Consider the following 20,907-nt stretch of genomic DNA (forward strand, 5'->3'; position numbering starts at 1 on the left):
GGCTTCTAAGTACTCCAAATTATACCACTTTCACTTCAAGGTCTTCTTGGGAGTCTACAAAGGAAAACACTTTATTTTGCTTAATGGTGCTTACTGCATAAAGAATATTGTTATTCCAATTGAATTTAGAAGTTAAGCATCTTCTTAGCAACACAAATTAAATTTGGTTTGAAATTGGCCTGCTTCGGGGAACAAACAACCACTGAACTCTAGTATATTGGCTTTTTGATTAGATTTTTACCTTCAGATTTCTTGTTACTGTTTTCAGTAAAAAAAAACCAGATTTTATAAATACACAAGGGTGTAGTAGGTTTTCATCAAAAAATGTTTTATTTCTATATAGCACAAATATTACCTTAATCTTGGATTTATTAAGAAATCAAATTTTCTTTATGGTGATTGTAAGGTGAAAAATGTTAGTTATAATCTGTTTATCTACCAAATAAAGAAATGGCTTCTGGAAGAAAATGCAAGTAAATTACTTTAGTTCCCATCTCATTTTTATTGCTAAGGCAAAGGAAATTTTATTTATGTATGAGATAAATGGATTGCATCTTAAGTTATTTTTTCCTTTAACATTACAGTCTGTCAATATTTTCTTGCAGAAGAATGTGGAAATAAAAAAGATGGAACTATTAGTTTCTCCCCAAATGTACACAGAGAGAGAGATTGTCAGTAGTTTAAAGATCTAGCCTCACTTCCCTAGAAATTGCTTTTTACTTTATTGTTTGATGCTATTTTTATTTTTTTAGAGAAGGAGAAAGCTAACGGGCATGGTTAAGAACAGAGAAATGATACATTTTGTATCATATTTTGAGATTGAAGCCATATACTTTTAAGATTTTTTGTTTGGGGGTATAAGTGAAGAGATTACAGTTGACCCCTGTATCTGCAGGTTCCACAGTTGTGGATTCAACCAACAGAGGATCTGAAAATATTTCGAAAAAAATCCAGAAAGTTCCAAAGGGTGCAAAACTTGAATTTGCTGTGTACCAGCAACTATTTACACAGCGTTTACATTGTATTTACAACTATGTATATTGTATTATGTATTATACAGTAATTTAGAGATGATTTACAGTATATGGGAAGACGTGTGTAGATTATATGCAAATACTGTGCCACTTTATATAAGGGACTTAAACATCTGCCGACTTTGGTATCCTGGTAGGGGTGGGCATCCAGGAACCAGTTCCCTACAGACACCCAGGGATGGTTGTAATTATAAAAGATATTAGTAAGGCTTATCCATGCTAAATATATTTTGAAAATTAAATATAGGAAGTGTTGTACCTCTGATAATGTTTTCTGCTTTTTAACAGTATCTTTTTTATGAAAAAATTTTCTAAATGCTTTCTTCCTCAATATAAATGATTATCAGAAAATGCATTTTCAAAATGAGAATTTTTTTTCTGCTACCAAAATGAATGTTTTTAATTGTCTATTTTGACAGTTCTTATTATTTTTTTAATTAGTCACAGGTTGAGATAGGACATAGAGGAAGTTATGGAGCAAAAATTATACTTTCCAGTTTGTCGACTTTAATTTACGAGTCCCTATACATAATCAGTCTATTTATTATTGTTTTTTCAGATAAAAACTTAAAATTACCCGTTTTAAAATTTGAAAGTCCAGGCTGTTTATAATGGGATAAACCATCTGGAAAAATTACATGTTGGTTTGAAGTCTGCGTTTTTCTTTAACCGTGGAATAAATGGCCAAAATTTGGATTTCCTTCTTGAATTCAGGATGTACACAGAAATGGTTGATTTTAAGAAGACCTAAAGATTGCGCTCCTTACCTTTTCATGACTGCCGTTTCTCTCTCAGGTGGCTCACCCCTTGATTCGTAATCAGCTCGTCAATTATATTTACAATGGATTCTTGGTACCAGTCTTGGCTCCAGCTCTCCATAAGGTCAGTGATTGGCTGATGTAATCTTCTACCTGTTTCTAGTACAGCTGATGGAAACTGAGGAAGGTGAACACAGTGTAATTGACTTGATGGCGACTTTAGCCTTATTTTCCTTCTCATTCCATCCATATTCCTTACCAGTATCAATTACAGGTCTTAATGCCGGCAACAGCTTAAGTCTGATGGGATCCATTTGATGTCATAGAACAGGACATTGTGAATGTCCAGTAAGGGAGTCTAAACAAGCATTGGCAACTGGACTGGCTCTTGGGTCTACTTGAGTTCATAGGTAGTGGCTACTTGGAACTCTCTGTGAAGCTGTCCTCTGAGCTTAAGAGGTCTGTCATAGAGAGTGTGAGGCTTCCTGTGGACATGGAGAGGGGCGCTGGTGGCACAAGTGCCCTGGAGCTGCCATCTACTTAACAGAACATAGTTTTTTATTATAACAGCTTTGTGACAGCAAAAATTAAAGCGAAGCCAAGTGAAGGTCCCATCAAAGGTTGGCTGTCTCATTAGCATCACTCTGAATTCCTTATGACGCTCTCATTTCATGGAATAAATCGACTGATATCTTTTCTATTGTGAGCTATCAGGAGACATCGTGGACCTAGCATTCTAATTTTAAGGAGTTTTCTTTTTTCACTAAGTAAAGACACATATACAGTACTTAGTTCAGAGGCTCCTTGTCAAGTTATTGGCATTGACAGCCCTGGCAGGGAGAGAAGCAAGGAACAACGTATCACGTGCCTTCTGATGGAATGCCCACCTTTGTATATCTGGACGTTCCACTTCCATGGGCTCACGTTTTATAGAAGCTAAGAACACCTGATCATGACAACTTGGAAGCCTGGCTGTGGTGATGATGGGAGTTCTCGTTTAGAGCAGCAGGTCTTGGTGGAAGATGTTCACCTCTTATCATTTAGTGCCTTTTGAGCACAGTAGCAATATTTTGCCAAACAAACAGGGTACTTGGTCTGACTAGGATTTTTGTGTTACTTCTGGGTTCAGGAGGTAATCTTGGTTGTGATTCCAGGTTATTTCACTGGTTTATGGGAACCAAGGAACCAAGTCTTTGAAATTAAATTTGTCTTGGGAAATATGGGACACATCTCTGGAAAATACAAACCTTGTATTTGTTTCTACCTTGTCCTTCTGTTAGTACCTTGCTGTTCTGGAGGAGGGGAGGGTGTCTGAAGGTCTCTAAGCCCCTGCATGGAGGAATTTTCCTTTATGGGGGAATAGAATGGTGCCCTGGAAATTCTTTGACAGTAATTATCCACATACTCTCTCGCGCATTCAGACTTTCTTCCTCATTTATTCCCATCCTTTTTCTCATTGACCAGCTGATATAAAATTATTTCCCAAGTCAGTATTATAATAGTGATCATTGTAATTATTATTTGTCCAGGACATTTTATGTTATTATAATTAGCATACCTTAATGTTACAAATATTAATGATAACTCTTTATCTACAATCGAGGATGAGATCCACCTCAGAGAGCTGTTAGGAGGCTCTGACTGGTCTCTGAGTACTTCTCCTTCGTAGCACTCGCCACGAGTGGAATTAACTCCTTCAATGTGCAGGACCTTGTGTAATGTCTCCACAGTGCTCTGCCTGCTTCTTGAGGGTAAGCCGCACACCCGTCTTGTCGCCTGGGGAATCTCCAGTGCTGAGCACAGTCCCTTAGACCTGGGGGTTGAATAAACAGCACAGGTATGGAATGATGTTTGTTAAAGTGCTGGGCGGAGTGTTGGCACTCAGTACATTCCCAGACAGTGGTTCCTAGAGAAAAATAACAGCACCTACATGTGTTCACGAACATTGTTCTCAGTTATGCCCATAATTAACATATGAGATTGAAAAGTCATGAAGTTGTTAATACATGCTTATTGGGGGAAAAACAGTCAATACTGAATATATAAAATACTAATATATAAAATACTAATACTAAGCTAGATTTGAATTTCCCATCCCTAATAATATTCCTTAACTTTTACCCATTGCAGACCATTTCTCCCAGGGCTATTTAGCGACTAGGGAGAATATTTCCTTCCTAATTTATTTCGCTCCGTGCTTTTCATCTTCCATTGTTTGTGTTTTTATCACTTAGAATGAGGAGGTTTAGGACGAAGCAGGGCAGAGGAGGAAGGTGAACGGCCTCTCCGCTGACTCTCAGCTCCCTACGTGGCTGATGAAGAGAAGAGCCTCTTGTGAGCGGCACGACAGGGGCTCAGGGCGGAGGAGGGAAGTGCAGGGCTGGGTGTTTCTGAGGAGCTCCCAGGGGGAGCAGACACACCGTGTGTCCTCGCCTTTGACCCAGGAAGGGACACCCGGAAGTCTCAGGGCTACTGGAGCGGCTCCGGTCCACATTTCTCATATTCAGTGTCCCTTGCCTTGAGGCTTATTTAATACCCTACATAAATTTCCTTTGTGGACTATCTCAGCTCCCAATTTACGTCTAACATTTTAGTTGCCTGCAATCAATAGAGGCAGTTTGCAGGGGTGTCTCATAAATAGTATAGCTAAATTCAGGTTTAAAATTTTTCCCACATCACAGTCAATACTCATAAACAATATTTCCACAGAATTTCGTAACCAGAGATGAAGTCGTAACAAAGGGTTGAGGGCAGTAAAAGGTGGGCGTGGGGCTTTGACAAGTGAAGATCGTCTCCACCTTTCTTCTCCCCTCTCTGGAGTCGCGTAACGTCACCCTGCCTCCGCACGGGTCCTGCTCGGTGCCGTCTTCATCCCACGCTGGGGGATGGCCATTTATTCTGTGTTGGTGCAAAGGAGTATCTGGTTTGTTTGTTTTTTTTAAAGGGCTGCATAGTTTAGCGTGGCTATATAGGCCCACAATCCCTTATTCACACTCAGACATTCAAAAAGCTCTGAAAACTGAATGTTTTTAATAATTCATATGGCAGTGCAGTCTAACCTTTGCTGAACTCCTTTGGTGGCAAACCCATACCTGCACTGTCTCTAGGCTGTTTATTTTTATACCACTTGTTTTAATATTTGTATGTTTCGTGGAGGACATAGTACAGTAAGTCCCCTACATACGAACCTGCAAGTTGCAAATTTTCAAAGATGCAAATGTGTGTTTGCGTGTCCAATCACATAAGTTGGCTCACGTGTCTGGCATACTTTTCAAGGTACTGTACTGTAAAATTAAAAATGTTTTATTTTTTGTGTTTGTTTTTTATGTATTATTCGTGTGAGAAGTATTATAAACCTATTGTAGTACAGTACTAATTAGCCGATTGTGTTAGTTGGGTACCTAGGCTAACTTTGTTGGACTTACGGACAAATTGGACTTATGAATGTGCTCTCGGAACAGAACTTGTTCATATGTAGGAGACTTGCTGTATTAATGTATTTGATTGTAGAGTTTTGCACCAGACCTGCTGGGTTTGTTATGTCAACTATGGCAGATGTACATATTACTTCCTGAAAAGTTTTGAATTCCAAAATGCACATGGTCTCCAGGTTTTGGACAAGGGATTGAGAACCTATTTTGGACATCTGGGGAAGGATACATTTCTGGAGATAGGTGAAAATCATACTTTGTAAAAGTCTTATTAAAGAAAATGATACTGTGTTAATATAGATCATTTAGGAATTAGATCCAGCCATACATACAGACATCCCATTGCATTGGGTTGGACAAAAAGTTCATTTCGGGTTTTCCTGTAAGATGTTATGGAAAACCCGAAATGAACTTTTTGGCCAACCCAATATAAGACTGGTTATTTATGACCTTAGATTCATGGGACCGCCCTTATTCAGCAAAAGCTAGTTCTACTGTCTTTATATGTTTAATATCAAAGCTCAGTTTTCAAGGCTGAATATTTATTGGGATGGTTGTATTAGTCTGGGTCCTCAGAGGAGAGGATGCCAAGGTAGGATTAAATGTGCAAGGATTTTATTAGGGGAAGTGCTTGTGAGAGAGAAAATAGGAAGCAAGGTGGGGAAGGCTGGGGGAGCTGTCAGACTGCAATGCAAACCTGACCCCGGGTGAAGGGAGGGGGGAGAGGTTGGCCAGAGTGTCCGAGACTTCTGTGCAGTGTGAGAAAGGCCTTCAGAGGAGGCCTGCGTCTCCCAGAACAGTTCTGCCTTAGCATCCCTAGGTAGAAGCTGCCAGTCTGTGCACTGAAACAGTGTCACTTCTGCCATGTTTTATTGTTCCTGGTAGTCGCAGAGCCCACCCACTTTCAAGGGGAGAGGACATAGACCCCACATCTTGATGATAGGAATGTCAAAGAATTTGTGGCCATATTCTGGGCAGGTTTACCACGGTCACCACCCTGAGACCGAATTTGTGTGTAAAGGGTCCGAGAGCTATATGCAGAGACCCCCCTGATGAGAACCAGGAACCTCAGACGTGGGTCACAGTCAATCTGGGAGGGAGTCAGGGGAATAAATAGCCAAACTTCACTCTCCTCCCTGCCTCCAATCTCCTGCTGGACTCCACTGGGTGAACCAGATGGAATCCAGGTGGCAAGGGAATCGTGGAGAAAATTGGTGCATACAGGTGAATTGGGGCTCAGAGCAGGGTGGAAAAGATGAAGAGTGGGTATGCATGGGCAAATGGAAGCCATCAGCACATGTCTGTTCTCGCTTCAGCATTGTAGAGTGTTCATCAGCAGTGAGAGATGGCAACTGTAAGAGCGTGTTTGGGTTTAGTGCTTAAGTAAATTGCGGCTTAAAATTTTCTAGAAACACATAAGAAAGTACAGTTTAGAGTTACCGCCTAAGACTGTATATTGATCCTTATCCTCTGGAACCTAAAACATAGTTAGACTTTAGTGTGACAGGCAGATATGCCAACAACATACGAGACATGAATAAACAGCAGAGCAATATCTCAAGCACAGGTAACCATCACCAAGTCAAGCTTATCATTACACGGATTCACACAGAGGCAGGGTGTGTGGTGGAAGAGTTCTAGACCATGAGTCAGAAGATCTGGGTTCTAATCCCGGTTCTTGTATTTACTGCTGTGTGACCTTGTGCAAAGCTTTTAACCTCTCTGAGTCTCATTTTCCTCGGCTGCACAGTGGAGATAGTAACACTCCTCTTGCCTCAAATATGAGAGCATTCTTTTTTTTTTAACATCTTTATTGGAGTATAATTGCTTTATAATGTTGTGTTAGTTTCTGCTGTATAACAAAGTGAATCAGCCATATGTATACATATATCCCCATATCTCTTCCCTCTTGCATCTCCCTCCCACCCTCCCTATCCCACCCCTGTAGGTGGTCACAAAGCACCGAGCTGATCTCCCTGTGCTATGTGGCTGCTTCCCACTAGCTATCTGTTTTACATTTGGTAGTGTATATATGTCCATGCCACTCTCTCACTTCGTCCCAATTTACCCTTCCCCCTCCCCGTGTCCTCAAGTCCATTCCATGAGAGCATTCTGAAAGCAGTATACTGTCACACGCAAAGGTATTATGGTACTCACTCCAGGACAGAGCCTGCCATCTCATATGCAGGCAGAGGGTAATATCGTGTGTTCAAAGACCACTTGGTGAGTGTGCGCTGGGTGCAAAACATGTGATCAGACCCTGTGGGGAGATGGAGGTGACTGAAAACCCCTCTCATCTCCATGGAGCTTGTGATCTGGGACCCAGGAGACGGACAGGCCAACAACAAACTCCAAACAAGATGGACTAAGATAAGTGCCATGACAGAGAAAGCAGCAGGGGCGGGTGGGTGAGGGGTGCACTGTGACACGGAGTGGGTGATGAGGGAGAGTGTGACTGGGTGCTGACCCATGAAGGTGAGCATCTGGGGAAGGACATCTGGGGACAGAGCACTGGCAGGACCCAAGGCTCGGAGGCTGTGTTTGGATACACTACACCCGGAGTGTGGCTGTGCAGGGGAGGCCCAGGAGGATGGGGGCTGGGCAAAGGCCCTACCCTGAGTCCCAGGGCAGGTGAACTCTTACGTCCATAGCAAGGAGTTTCAGTGCAGGGGGCTTCCGATGGTGAGGGGCTCAGGGACAGTCCGATGGGGACAAAGTTAGGTCGGCGGGTGCACTGGCATTTTGGGAAGCATGGTGGGGAACTGAAAAATCAGAAAGGAAGGACTTTCAAGAGAAGTGAAGGGTTGAGGGGAAGGGGCTGGAGAAAGTAGGGATGCAGGGAGTAAAGGTTCCAAGGAGAAGAGGTGGTCCCGATCACCAAGCATCAGATCCTCCGATCTGAGAGAGCAGACTGCTGCTCCCCGGGTACCACCGCCAGCGTTCCTCTCGCCACGTCATTAAATGCACTTTAAACATTTGTTTAAAATATTGGGATTTTAAAGAATCGCTTTATTTACAAACCTGAGGCTTCTGACTCCTGGACCAGAGTTGCCTGCTTTCCCTCTGACCTCCACCCTCCAGACTCTGCTGTTCTCCTTCAGAGTCTGTCTGACCTCTCTCCTTTCCTGCCCTATGTGTGGGTGTGCCCAGGGCTTGGGCTCTGCTGATTAGCCACCAGCTGGATCCCTTTGCCTGAGTTACCTACCATGCCCTCAGACGTAGAATATCAAAAGCAACACTCATATTCTCTTTCCGGGCCACCTGAGCGCAGCTTCTGCACTATTCCTTTGTATGAATGACATCATTTCCCCTAGTTACCTGGTCTAGAAACCTTGATTATTCTTGAATCTCTTCTCATGCTCCCCCCTGCTACAAGGCCAGCCTTTTCCCATAAGGTTCTTTAGTCTGATCCTTTTTGTTTCTTCTCCCAACAGTGTCCATGTAGGTCACCCTCTGTACATACCTCGACCACACCTTGACATGGGTCTCATTGCTACGACTTCTTTCTTCAGGTTGTTGCACCCATAGCTACTGGATTAAGTTTTCTAAACACATCTTTAAATGCACCACCTTCCTCTGAAACCTTGAGTGGCTCATTTCCTAGGTCTCCTCAGTGTGCACGCTGCTCCAGGGCCCCCCTCCTACCCGCCTCGTTCTTATGTCGGGGCCTCTCCTGTACTTAGTCTGTTCCCTTCGCTTGTTCTTCTCCTGTCGGGTCTTACTGTCTCTTCAAGGGGCAGCCTAAATCCCACTCCTGCCTGCAGCTGTCCCTGACTTTGGGGCTCTAGGCTGTCTCTTGTCTAGAATCTGTAGCTCAGTGTCTGTCAGTGGTCATTGGACACTGAGCATGTGCTACTGTCTCTTGTTCAGCATATTCTTGGCATTTGACTCTGTTTCCCCACCTCTATCTGAAACCCCTGGAATAGTCTCTATCTGCATTTCCCAAACAGTGTGCCAAGGAACCCTGGGCTTCTTGGTGGGAGAACTCAGTGAAAAGTGCCTACATTTATGAGGGAAATACAGTGACACCTGTTGGACACCACGTGAATTAACTAACTTGAAATAAGCCAGTTTCTGCATTAAATATACATTCCTTTCAATATGGGCATACTTTCTGCAAAACCGAGTTTTTGTTGGGTGCTGTGCTTAAAAGCAAGTATCCCATGAAAATCCACGTGGAACAGGGTGGGAGGTTGGCAGTGTCCAGTCTGATTCTGAGGTTCGAGTGCCCAACAGGAGTTAAGTTGTTAGGACCTAACCACATAGTAAGTTGTTTGGACTTAAATCCATAATAGATGGGATGGTTGGGTATTTCTTTTGGCTTAGGGGTGCTGTAAAAAATTACTGATATACTGAAGGTGCCAGAGACTGAGAAAATTTCAGAACCTCTGGTTTGTGTTGTATGTTTTTTGGTGCCTCGATAGCAGGGTTTGGCAACTACAACCTGTGGGCCAGGTCTGGCCTGTGGCCTGTTTTTCTGTATCCTGAATGTTAAGATTGGATTTTACATCCATCTACAGATGAATGATTAGACAAAAACATGGTATATACATACAATGGAATATTATTCAGCTTTAAAAAGGAAGGAGATTCTGGTACATGCTACATCATGGATGAACCTTGAGGACATTATGCTAAGTGAAATAAGCCAGTCATAAAAGACAAATACTGTATGTTTCCACTTCCATGAGGTATCTAGAACACTTAAATTCATAGACACAGATTAGAGTGGTGGTTGCCAGGGGCTGGGGGAGGGGAGAGTAGGGAGTTGTTTAATGGGTAGAGAGTTTCAGCTTCGTTAGACGGAAAGAGTTCTGGAGGTGGATGGTGGTGTTGGTCTCACAACAATATGAATGTGCTTAGTACCACTGAACCGTGCACTTTAAAAAGGTTAGAATGGCAAATTTTATATTATGTGTACTTCACCACAATTTTTAAAAAGAATTTGTTTACGCTTTTCCAAGATTTTTTTTAAAGGAGTATATGACAGAGACTGTGTGTAAATTGTGAAATCTAAAATATTTCCTTTCTGGCCCTTTACAGAAAAAGTTTGCTGATTCTGGCAATAGGGGGTAGCATGGTGTCCTGGACATTTTAGGTGATCAATAAATGTTTGAGGATGATGATAATAGTAGAAGAAAGTCTCCAGGTAGAGAGAGATGCCGCCCCCACCCCCCTTTCTTTTCTTTTTATTTTTTTGAACGTAGTGGTCAGGCTGAGGAGCCACAGACAAGCCCAGAAGTGGAGCAGGCTGACTGGCTTTGTCACCAGCTTAGAGGAATCTTTGTCCAGACTGTCGATTAGGGGCCCTGGGCTGGCGGGAGACCGGTGGATGGTTGGCAGCAGCAGCCAAAGATGGCTTCAGTGCTGCCCTGGCCCCAGCAAGGTTACAAGAGGGGGCGGAGTTGCATACAGAGCGTGCTGGGCTCTGTCATATTATTTCTGTCAAGCTTCTTGTAAACTAGGATGTTCTGTTTTGTGGGTTATTTTGGCTCCTTTATTTGGAAACTGTGAGGGAATTAGGGCAGAAGTTTGGGGCTCTCTGTGGTGGTTGGAGGTGGAGACCTTGAGGGGAGTATGCTGAAATAAAGGATGGATGGAAGGAAAATTAATGACACACCATTCTTTTACAATGGCAGCTCACAGGCGCTAGGTGCAATACCCATGACCTCAAAGAAAGCCCGTACCTTTGGATTTTGCGGAGAGCAGCCAGCAGTGTTTCATTCAGCAAATTATTCCATACACATGCACTTGGAAAAACAAGCAAAAAACCCACCAGAAACACTGATTTTTCCACCATCTCTTGTGTGCTAAAACCATGTTTGAACAATATATACGGGTAGACTAGTTTCAGCCATTTCCTTAAAGGCATGCCTGTGTGCTGGCTTCTTATAAGCCACTGTGGAGCCCATTTGTTTTATTTTTTTTTATTTTTCTTTTCTTTTTTTTTTTCCTTCCGCCTCCCCATATCCTCCAGTCCATTCTCTAGTAGATCTGTGTCTTTATTCCCGTCTTACTCCTAGGTTCTTCATGACATTTTTTTTTCTTAGATTCCATATATATGTTAGCATATGGTATTTGTTTTTCTCTTTCTGACTTACTTCACTCTGTATGACAGACTCTAGGTCCATCCACCTCATTACAAATAACTCAATTTCGTTTCTTTTTATGGCTAATATTCCATTGTATATATGTGGCCCATTTGTTTTAGAATCTCATCTTCCAAACACACACATACATATTCATGATCTGTATCCTGTGAGCTCAATAATTCATGGCTTATTGACTTAGGCTGATGGATGGAAGTTTTTTGGGGACTAGAGAAGAAAAGATGGAAATTTTGAGAGGCTGGGAGCAGCCACACCTGTGAGTCTCCCACTTGCTCTTTGTGTGTCTGTGGGTGCAGTGGGCGGGGACCCCTTTAGAGCCCAGTGGGGCTCCCACTAGCCAGGGATGTTTTTGACTTTCATGCCCAGAGAAACTAGTGACTGAAGATTTTAAGAGCAATTGCGTGCCGTCTTCAAATTATCACCGTTAATGAGTGTTAATGAGCTATAATTGGGTGCTGAGTGTAGAGGAGGTTTACACTGGTCCCTTCTGCCGGTGTTTCAGTCTCCAGCGAGGAGTGGACGGAGCAGCCTGTCACTTAACTGTCACTTATATCCGTCCTTCTCCACGCATCTCTTGTCTGGGAGATGGTGGGGGGGCTCGGGGTGGCAAGAGCGTAGAGACAAGTCCCCTCCTTGCTCTTCTGGCAGACTTCCTGTTGCATTTTTGGATGTCTAGCAGGTTGGTGCCCTTCATCACTCTGCTATCATCTGTGTCACCTCCAGAAGACAAATACCGTGACGTTTTATGTCTGGTTTCCAATAATGCTGTAAAATTTCTTCGATCAGGTCATTCCCCTTTCAGTGGGAAATTGGAAGAAGGAGGAAATTAGGATGCCATCTTGGCCCTGGAAATTTGAGATTTTATCTTTCAAATCTGGTGGTTCTTTGCTAAATCTTTTATAGTTTTCCGTTGAGTCATGGAGCTCTACACTAGACTCCAGCTCTGGGGTGAACCGTACTGAAAACTGTAGAGGGATCATATTTTGGTCTCTCCCTTTCCTATCTCTATTTATGCATTTCAACAATTTGCTTTTTTTTTTTTTTTCGGTACGTGGGCCTCTCACTGCTGTGGGCTCGCCCATTGTGGAGCACAGGCTCCGGACGCGCAGGCTCAGCGGCCGTGGCTCACGGGCCCAGCCGCTCCACAGCATGTGGGATCCTCCCGGACCGGGGCACGAACCCGCATCCCCTGCATCGGCAGGCGGACTCTCAACCACTGTGCCACCAGGGAAGCCCAACAATTTGCTTTTTAAAATGCATTCTCTACATTATTGACCCAACCTCTGCAATCACTGAAGGCTCCCAAATGCTGTCCTGCTCTTTTTTCTGCTAGCTCCTTATCTTCTTCCTGCAGTGATGTTGAACTGTCCTTGTTCATATGGAACTTTGTTTCTCACCGTGCCTGGAGTAAACGAGTTACTTGGAATGATTCTCTTCTCCACTGTGCTGAAAGCATAGCTATGTGCCCACCTGGGTCCACAGATCTGGTCTGTGTGAGGGGAAGGGCTCTCAAGCGTGTCCTGGTGAAATGAGGTTATTCCTCTTGGAAGCTGCTGCCGTGGCCTCACAGCCTCTGAGGCGGCTCCAGCGGGCTCCAGGGCACGGAAGGGTCCCTCCAGGGCCAGCTGGCAGCGGGGGCAGCCATGCGCTGTGATGTGTAAGCTCAGCAGGAAGGCTTGGGGCACCTGGTGCCACCTCAAGCCCATATGTAGCGTTGTGGTTCCTGTCCGATGCTGGGGATCCAGGGGTGACTGAGGACCTGGGATGGCGGGGACAGAGCCCAAGCAATCATTCTGTCTCCTGTTACCCTGGACTCCACAGGAGAGTTCTGTGGAAACAGAGGGGCCAGATGTGACTATCGCTGTCGTCCATCAGTAAGGGCAGTCGAATGAGATAATTAAAAGGCCCAGTCCTGTCCTGGGCCTGCAGCTATGTGACACTGTTAAACTTGGATTGAAAAAAATCATATTAAGCGGGCCAGGTTGAGACAGCCTAAATTAATAATTGCTATTTCCAACGAGACCCAGCTATTAAACAGACATAGAAGATTTCAGTGACGGTTATAAGAGGCTTTGACTTGGAAATACTTGATTTATTAATTGCAAACCGAACGTATGTGCAATCTGATACCTTCTATTAATGCACTGCGTTTGGTTAATACAGTTCGGGGAAGCAGCCTAGCTTAGCGTTGCGAGAGTGGCTTTTGAGATTGACCTTGGTTGGAATTCTGGCTCTTGGCTATTTAACTAGCAGCGCCCTGTGGCAAGTGCCATCATCTGTGTGTATGTGTCACCTGCGCGTGATAACACCTACCTTATTGGGTTCCTGCGAGGGATAAACGAGATGCCGCATTGAGCGAGCTTATTGTCTCTGGCACTCAGTACTAAATACATATTACCTATTAACCTAACCAGCTGGGTCTCTAAATGAGACATCCCTCCCATGGCACTGTATGTTCCTGGACGGTGAGTTGTGGTTTGTTTTTCTTTTTTACCATCTTTAGTACTATCGTGTTTTGATTTTAGATAATATGCTTATTGTTCCTTAGCAGATTTTTACATGATTTCATAGACAGCATGACTTTGGATTTACTCTGCCCTTATTTCCCTCAGAATGCGATGTCAATTCAGTTGTTCATAGAGTTATTTCCCACTTTGTTCTAATTCTCAGTGTCAGAGGTTCTCAAACGTAAATGTGCGAAAACAGTTCCCTGGGAACTTCTTACATGTAAACTCCCGAGGGCTGGGTGTTTGGATTTCATGGGTGAGGCTGAGGCCCAGGAGTTCACACTTTAGCCAACACCCAGGTGCTCCAAGGGCCACACTCGGGTGATCACACCGATCTGTGACCTTCTGCTGGCCCTTTGGCTGTTTATGCTTTTTTATTGAAGTAGGATTTGGAAGACATGGGTTCTAGTTTTTTGGTTTTTTTTTTTGCGGTACTTGGGCCTCTCACTGTTGTGGCCTCTCCCGTTGCGGAGCACAGGCTCCGGATGCGCAGGCTCAGCGGCCATGGCTCACGGGCCCAGCTGCTCTGCGGCATGTGGGATCTTCCTGGACCGGGGCACGAACCCGTGTCCCCTGCATCAGCAGGCGGACTCCCAACCACTGCGCCACCAGGGAAGCCCGGGTTCTAGTTTTATGTGTGATTGCAAGGATCTTAACTCACTTAAGGATTTAGTTTTTTCATGTGTAGTAATCCCACCCTGTCAGCTTCCCAAGACTGTGGGGAACATCAGACAAGAAGGTAGATAACAACAGTCTGGGAAGCCGTGAAGCCTCTTCCAAGTGAGCAAGGTGTTAAAATGGGGATGAGGTTCTGCTCTGCCCGGTCTGGAGCTGTTTTAGCCAGCAAGGCAGATGTGAAAATAGTTTGCATAATTTAAAGACTTAGTAGTCATAATATGTAAAGGTTGAGTAGTGAAAGAAGATTGTTGGGTTCTAGGAATGTGTTTCTGCCCCTGATGTATGCATAGTGTTTGATTGAGGGAAGTACCTCTCATTGTTCAGGATGCTGGGCAAGTGCTACGACTCATCACCCTGAAATCAGCTCCGCACTCCTGTGTGATGCTGTTAAGATATGCAAACAGTGATGTCAATACCATAAAAACTCCTTTCAAATGGAAATGCTGTCAGCTTGGCAGTGGGAATACTGGCCACTCACTGATGTCATGTGTATCCCAGAATATTACAGGGCATCGCCTTTCCACTGCCGACCTGGTCTTACCAGGTGCTTTGGTGCTGTGGGCAGAAGGGAAAAGGAGGTTGTAACTGGAGGTTACACAATAAAGAGGAGATGGGCAGATTTTCTCGGGTTGACTGTAACCATTATTACTTTTTCACTTCTCATACTGTATGTTAAGTGGAAAGATGACATGTACAGATATTTAGATCCATACACAAGTATTCTTTTCTCTTTATCAATATATAGAAAAGCCTAAGAGGGTCCATTGTTTATCCCAGAGCTATCACTTGTGGACCAGCTGTGGAACAAGATGATATGTCTAGTATTTATTGTGGAAAGCATCTGAGAATGTGGCAGTAGATTATAATAGAAGCTATTGGAACATTCACCTCTTTTTTTTTTTATCCTAAACAAAATCTTGTAATTAATATCTAAGGTCTTGCACTAAGTTTCCAGCCCGCTTTAAACGCTGTATCTTTGGATATTTTGTAGACATGGAGGTTCCAGGTAAGGCACGTGGTGTGTGTGCAGCCAGGGCCTGGGCATATTGTTATATGAATGAAAATCTAAATATTTCCCTCCATTTTGCATGTTCACAGAACAAATAGTGAACTAACCGGCCATAGGATTCATGATGTCATCACCTTGGTGTTGACAGCTTCATGGTGTCTTGGGGGCATCCTTGTCTCTACACTGCCGTATCTAATGCTGTGCCAAAACAAATAAAAACAAAAATCAAACAATACTGGCCTGAGTAAACAGACTGAAAATAGAGAGCAAAGAGGAGGGCAGATTTATTCATTCATTGACACAAACCTAGATGTAGTGGTATCCAGTGAATAAGGTCTTTGCAAAGGGTTTAATACCATGTGGACTTGAGAGTCAGGCCGCCAGGGTCGATACCTCAGCTCTGCCACTTGCTGGCTGTGTGCCCTTGGGCAGAACCTTTAACCTCTCTGAGCCATTTTCCTCATTTCCATTTGTAAAATGGGGGTGATAATAATAGTGCCTACCTTATAGGATTTGTGAGGATTGAATGGCTTTAAAATGATGCCTGGCACAGAGTGCTATGTATGCGTTAACTCTATTGTAACGATTTCTGTATTTACTATGTACTTGTTGGAAAATCATAATTTTAGATGACCCAGCAGTGCTTTCATTGATCTGTAATACTATACTGTAATACTACTATTATTATTATCTGTATTGACATGGCATTTGGCACATTGCCAGGAGGAAATGGGCAGAGAACTGTAGACATCAAGGTACTGGAGAAATAACTTGGACGTAGACTTGGTAGAGCCCGACTCTGAATCTTCCCCAGGCCATTCCCAGTGTCTTCCTCGTGCTCTCTCCATAGACCCTCTTCTCCAGCTCCCCTGGGCCATTTGCTATACACTGAGTGCGAATTAGCCTTCTAGTTAAAAGCCTGTGCTTATGCTTCCCTCTACTTGAGCAGCCTTTCTCCTGAGACTATACTTACCCCAATCCTTCTCCTCCTCCAGGATCCTGACCATATGCCACCTTCTGGAAGTCTTCGTGATCAAGCCAGAAGTAGGCAATCACTCCTCACTTCTTAGAGTTTGGCTGGTATCACTCACGTGGCACTTCAAGATCCCCTCGTACAATCATTATGGGTTTAATGTCTTACCTGTGCTGTCAGGAGGTAGATGCCATGAGCGTAGAGACCATACATGTGTATTTATTCATCTCTTCATTGAGCAAGTATTGTGGCAGCATACGTAGCACACTGCGTTGTGCATAATAGGTATTGTACTGTTTTCTGAATAAGAGTGAATGTGTGAACATGGATGTGGTGAGCAGGTGCGGCGGGGGTGTGTGTGGAGCAAATATGAGGGAGTGAGGAGAAAGCTGAAGAGAGATGGGATGGTTTAGAGCTGTCGTGGTCGCGTCAGTTTGATGAACTGGTGTTTCGCTGACGGCGGGCGGCGTGGAGTGGAAGACAAGTGAGGAACTTGAGGGAAGGGGCGTTGAGGATTGGCTAGAGGTGACTTTTGCTGAAAGAGAGACAATGCTTATTTGTTGTGGAGGTCCAGAAGGGAAATGACCAGATTTGAGACAGATATTGCTGGGAAAATGTAAAGGAAGACACAGATATTTTACAGAAAGAAGCAGAAGGAAAATGAACAAAAAATATATTGAAGAATCAGCGATGGCTCTAAGATTCATGTCTGAAACGTGCTCTCCGCATCTTCGTATAATGAAATTATACGAAGTGGGCGAACTTCTCCGCATTGTTTTTGGCTTTAGTTGCCTATGAGATGTCAAGTTTAAAATATTTGCCAGTATATGGTTGCCATGGTTAGTTAGCAAGACATCAGAATACGTGGTAGGATGTGTGATTTATATTTGTGTTGAATGCTGTAGCAGAACTAGTAGATTTAGCTGTGCAGTTTTTCCTAGAACTTGAAGTTTAGAACTTTAAAGTCCACTGGATTTCAGTTTCATTGGGGAGCTATGTGTGGACCGGGCTGTGTGTGTTTCTCATCTGTGTCCATGTCCTTATTCCCTGACAGTGGTGGCCCGATGCTTGGCACCCAGCAGGCACTCATCTAATAGATATTTTTCAGTAAAGGAATTAATAACATCTCAGTTTTTCAGTAAGTGAATTAATATCTAATTTACACAAATTTCAGATTGGATGGATTTCATGAAACATATCCTTTGTGTTTAAAGTTCTTGCCGCATCTAAAATGCAGAGATTGGACTGGAGATAAAAACGTAACGCGCTATGCACACTCATCGAATTTTAGCGCTAGACCTAATTCCAGAGTTGGTCTAGTCCCAGCTCCTCGTTTTTCAGATACCAACATTGAGGACTGGAGAGGTTAGGTGACTTGCTCAGGCTCACAGATCTGCTTACGGCCGAGCTTGGACTCAACCGAGATCTCCACGTCTTGAGGCTTTGGTATCATCTCTTCCCATTACTCCCTTCGAAGTAAATCTTAGTTCCAGTGAGTCTTTCCATGGCGTTAAGTTAAATCCTGAGCTCCTAATGCAGAATTTAGAAAAATTCTCCTTATGCTTTTTTTAAAAATAATTTTTTAAAATTAATTAATTAATTTATTTTTGGCTGTGTTGGGTCTTCATTGCTGCACACCGGCTTTCTCGAGTTGCGGCGAGCGGGCACTACTCTTCGTTGTGGTGCGTGGGCTTCTCTTGTTGTGGAGCACGGGCTCTAGGCACGTGGGCTTCAGTAGTTGTGGCACTTGGGCTCAGTAGTTGTGCCTCGCAGGCTCTAGAGCGCAGGCTCAGTAGTTGTGACACGTGGGCTTAGTTGCTCCGTGGCATGTGGGATCTTCCTGGACCAGGGCTCGAACCCGTGTCCCCTGCATTGGCAGGCGGATTCTTAACCACTGCATCACCAGGGAAGCCCCTCCTTATGCTTTTTTTAGTTGCAAAATAGAAAGATTCTCAGACAGCAAGTACCCTTCCCATGCAGCCTACTGTGCAGTGCAGGGGCTGCTTGGGTGCGCCCATAGTAAATTTTTAATGTCCTGCTTGAGTTTGTCCTCCTGGTAAGTCTGTTCCAAAAGGAGAGCTTGCACCATCTAGTGGATCTAAGAAGAGGCTCTTGGGTTTAATTTTTTGGTGGCCCTGTTTTAAAAAGAAGAAAGGAGCTATTTTTTACTTAATTAATCTGCAGATTCTCACATGGAACCCTTTGTTCGTATCATGAGAGTGAGGGTGGAAGCCCAGAATGATGGTAGGGTCCCTTTGTACCTCACCGTGCTCACAACATGGCATGTTCATGACCAGGCTCTTTTAATGATGAAAGGAAGGTAAGGAATTGGGTAGTATATCAACCTATTTTTGCAACCAGGGCTTGGATCCTTTTACTCATTAATTCAGAACAGTAACTCTTCTGTAATGGGTCTTCCTGTAATAGTTGGGAATTGGTCAAATCCTGCTGTTATTCCTGGGAAATCCACTAGTACTCATTTGGGCAATTACCTTTTTCAATAATGCACAGTATTCTTCTACCCAGTTGGATAAATGAAGTTTTGGGAAGCTTCCAAATTATTCTTTTGTTTCCTTCAATAGAGATTTAAATCTTTTCTCAAGGTCTGCAAAATACTTATCTCATGTGATCGGTGGCAGAAGATGGTGTCTGTCAAGCAGGGTAACTGGATGACTGAGTGGGCAACACAGGGCGGGATCTCATCACTGACTTTGCCCTGAGATCCGAAATGCTCATTACCTTCTAGGCCTGAGTTTTCTTTGGAAAGAATATGATTGGTCATCTTTATATTTACAGACTACTGTTCCGTGAAAACCAGGCTTCTTTCTTTCTTTTTTTTATTTTTGTTACTCCAGCAGCTGAAATACAATATCTTAAATACTTCTTTATCACCTGTGCAGTGTAGGCATCCTTTGTGATAGTGGTTCTCACCTTGGTGCACATCGGAATCAACAAAGGAAGCCTGGCCCCACCCCTGGAGAGTCTGATTTACCTGGATCCAGGTGGGATGTGAGCATGGGTAAGTTTGAAAAGCTCCCCAGGTGATTCTGACATGGAGCCAGGGTTCGGAACCACTGCTGTATGATATCCTTGAAAGCGTGTTGTGAATCATGGGATTCCAAATCCAGTTTGAATACTGGAGATCCATATTTGAAAACCAGTATTCTCTTTGGGACCAGAAGTGGTACTGTATTGTGACTGGAGTAATGAAGTCATCATTGTGTGACTCACATCTCTAGCTGGTGCTCATGGACTCAGTCCTGGTGTACGATCTGGGTCCGAGGAACCGGAGTACTTGCAGGGTAGGCAGGAGCAGGCCAGAAGGGAATGCTTTTGTGAGTGGCAGTTTGACGTATTCTCATACTTGTCCTTTGCTGAGGGCATTGACTCTATTGTTGGCATTTTGTCCCAGTGACAGTAGGAAAATTGGTGTCTCACATTCAATCTATTTTTTTCTCTTGTTGGCTTCATGATGAATTTCCCCTCTTTCTGTGGTGTCCGGGAATAAGGTGCTCAGAGAGCTCTTTGGAGAAACTGTTTTCTGGAATAAAGTCCTGCTCTGTCACTGGGCAGCTTGCTTCTGAGAAATGGAGCTGAATTGGTTGGAGGAGGGGTGTGGTGGTAAAAGGACAGGGATGGGTATAAATCCTCCAAAATGCCATCAATTGAGCTCTTACAATGGGAAGCAGTGTCTTTGATCTTAATCAGTCCACATAGTTTATACAATTCAATTTCAAAGTATTTCTGCTGTGTTTCCAGAGGGCAGAGGATGAGAATGTCAAGGAATTGTTAGAATCCTTGTCTTGGCTTTTCCAAGACAATAGTATTGTGTAAAGAACATGAAATTTGGTATCGGGCAGACCCGGTCTCTCATGAATCTGATCTCTGCCACTTACTGTGTACTTTGGGGGGCAAGTTCGTGAGCCTCAATTTTCATATCTGTAAGATGAGAACCCCATCAACCTACCCTACAGGTGAATTAACTTAGGCAATGTATTTATGTGAAGCACCTAACACATTGCTTGGCACAGAACTGGGACTCCATAAATGGCAGCTGTTTCTGGAACTACTATTAATAATAGTAATAATTAATGATAATGATGGTAATAAGCAACGTTTTTCATCTCCTTTGGAAATGGTACCTGAGATAAGCAGCTTCGTGGTCCATGTGTCCAGTTGTCCTCCTGGTGGGCTGAGAATGGGGATGGTAAAGCAGTGTTGTTCACAGGGGGCCCAGCTGGGAAAGGTGTATTCAGAATTTTCATCCTCACGTAACCAACATGTTATAATTTAGCCTCATCACATATTAATCCCTTAAAGTGTAGTTACTCCCTAGAAGAGTCAGTTTCACTGATCACTCATCTTGTGTATATTCTGCTTGTTTACCTCAGAGGGAATAGAACGTAG

At 43.6% G+C, this 20,907-nt stretch overlaps 1 protein-coding gene across 11 annotated transcripts in view; it reads left to right on the forward strand.

Annotated features, from left to right (window-relative positions):
* The window catches only part of FHIP1A (FHF complex subunit HOOK interacting protein 1A), a 278,113-nt gene that overhangs the window by 192,492 nt on the left and 64,714 nt on the right, over positions 1–20,907 (forward strand). For 10 of the 11 annotated variants that reach the window (XM_027117171.1, XM_027117175.1, XM_027117173.1 and 7 more), the window contains one exon: positions 1,830–1,916. The exons of the other annotated variant lie outside the window; for it this stretch is intronic. In XM_027117171.1, coding sequence (XP_026972972.1) covers positions 1,830–1,916 — 87 coding nt within the window. The remainder of the gene's footprint in view (positions 1–1,829; positions 1,917–20,907) is intronic. 11 annotated transcript variants of the gene reach the window in all.

This window comes from Aethalodelphis obliquidens, unplaced genomic scaffold, assembly GCF_003676395.1.
Source record: "Aethalodelphis obliquidens isolate GAN/ISIS:26980383/991018 unplaced genomic scaffold, ASM367639v1 scaffold17, whole genome shotgun sequence".
Classification (NCBI taxonomy): domain Eukaryota; kingdom Metazoa; phylum Chordata; class Mammalia; order Artiodactyla; family Delphinidae; genus Aethalodelphis; species Aethalodelphis obliquidens.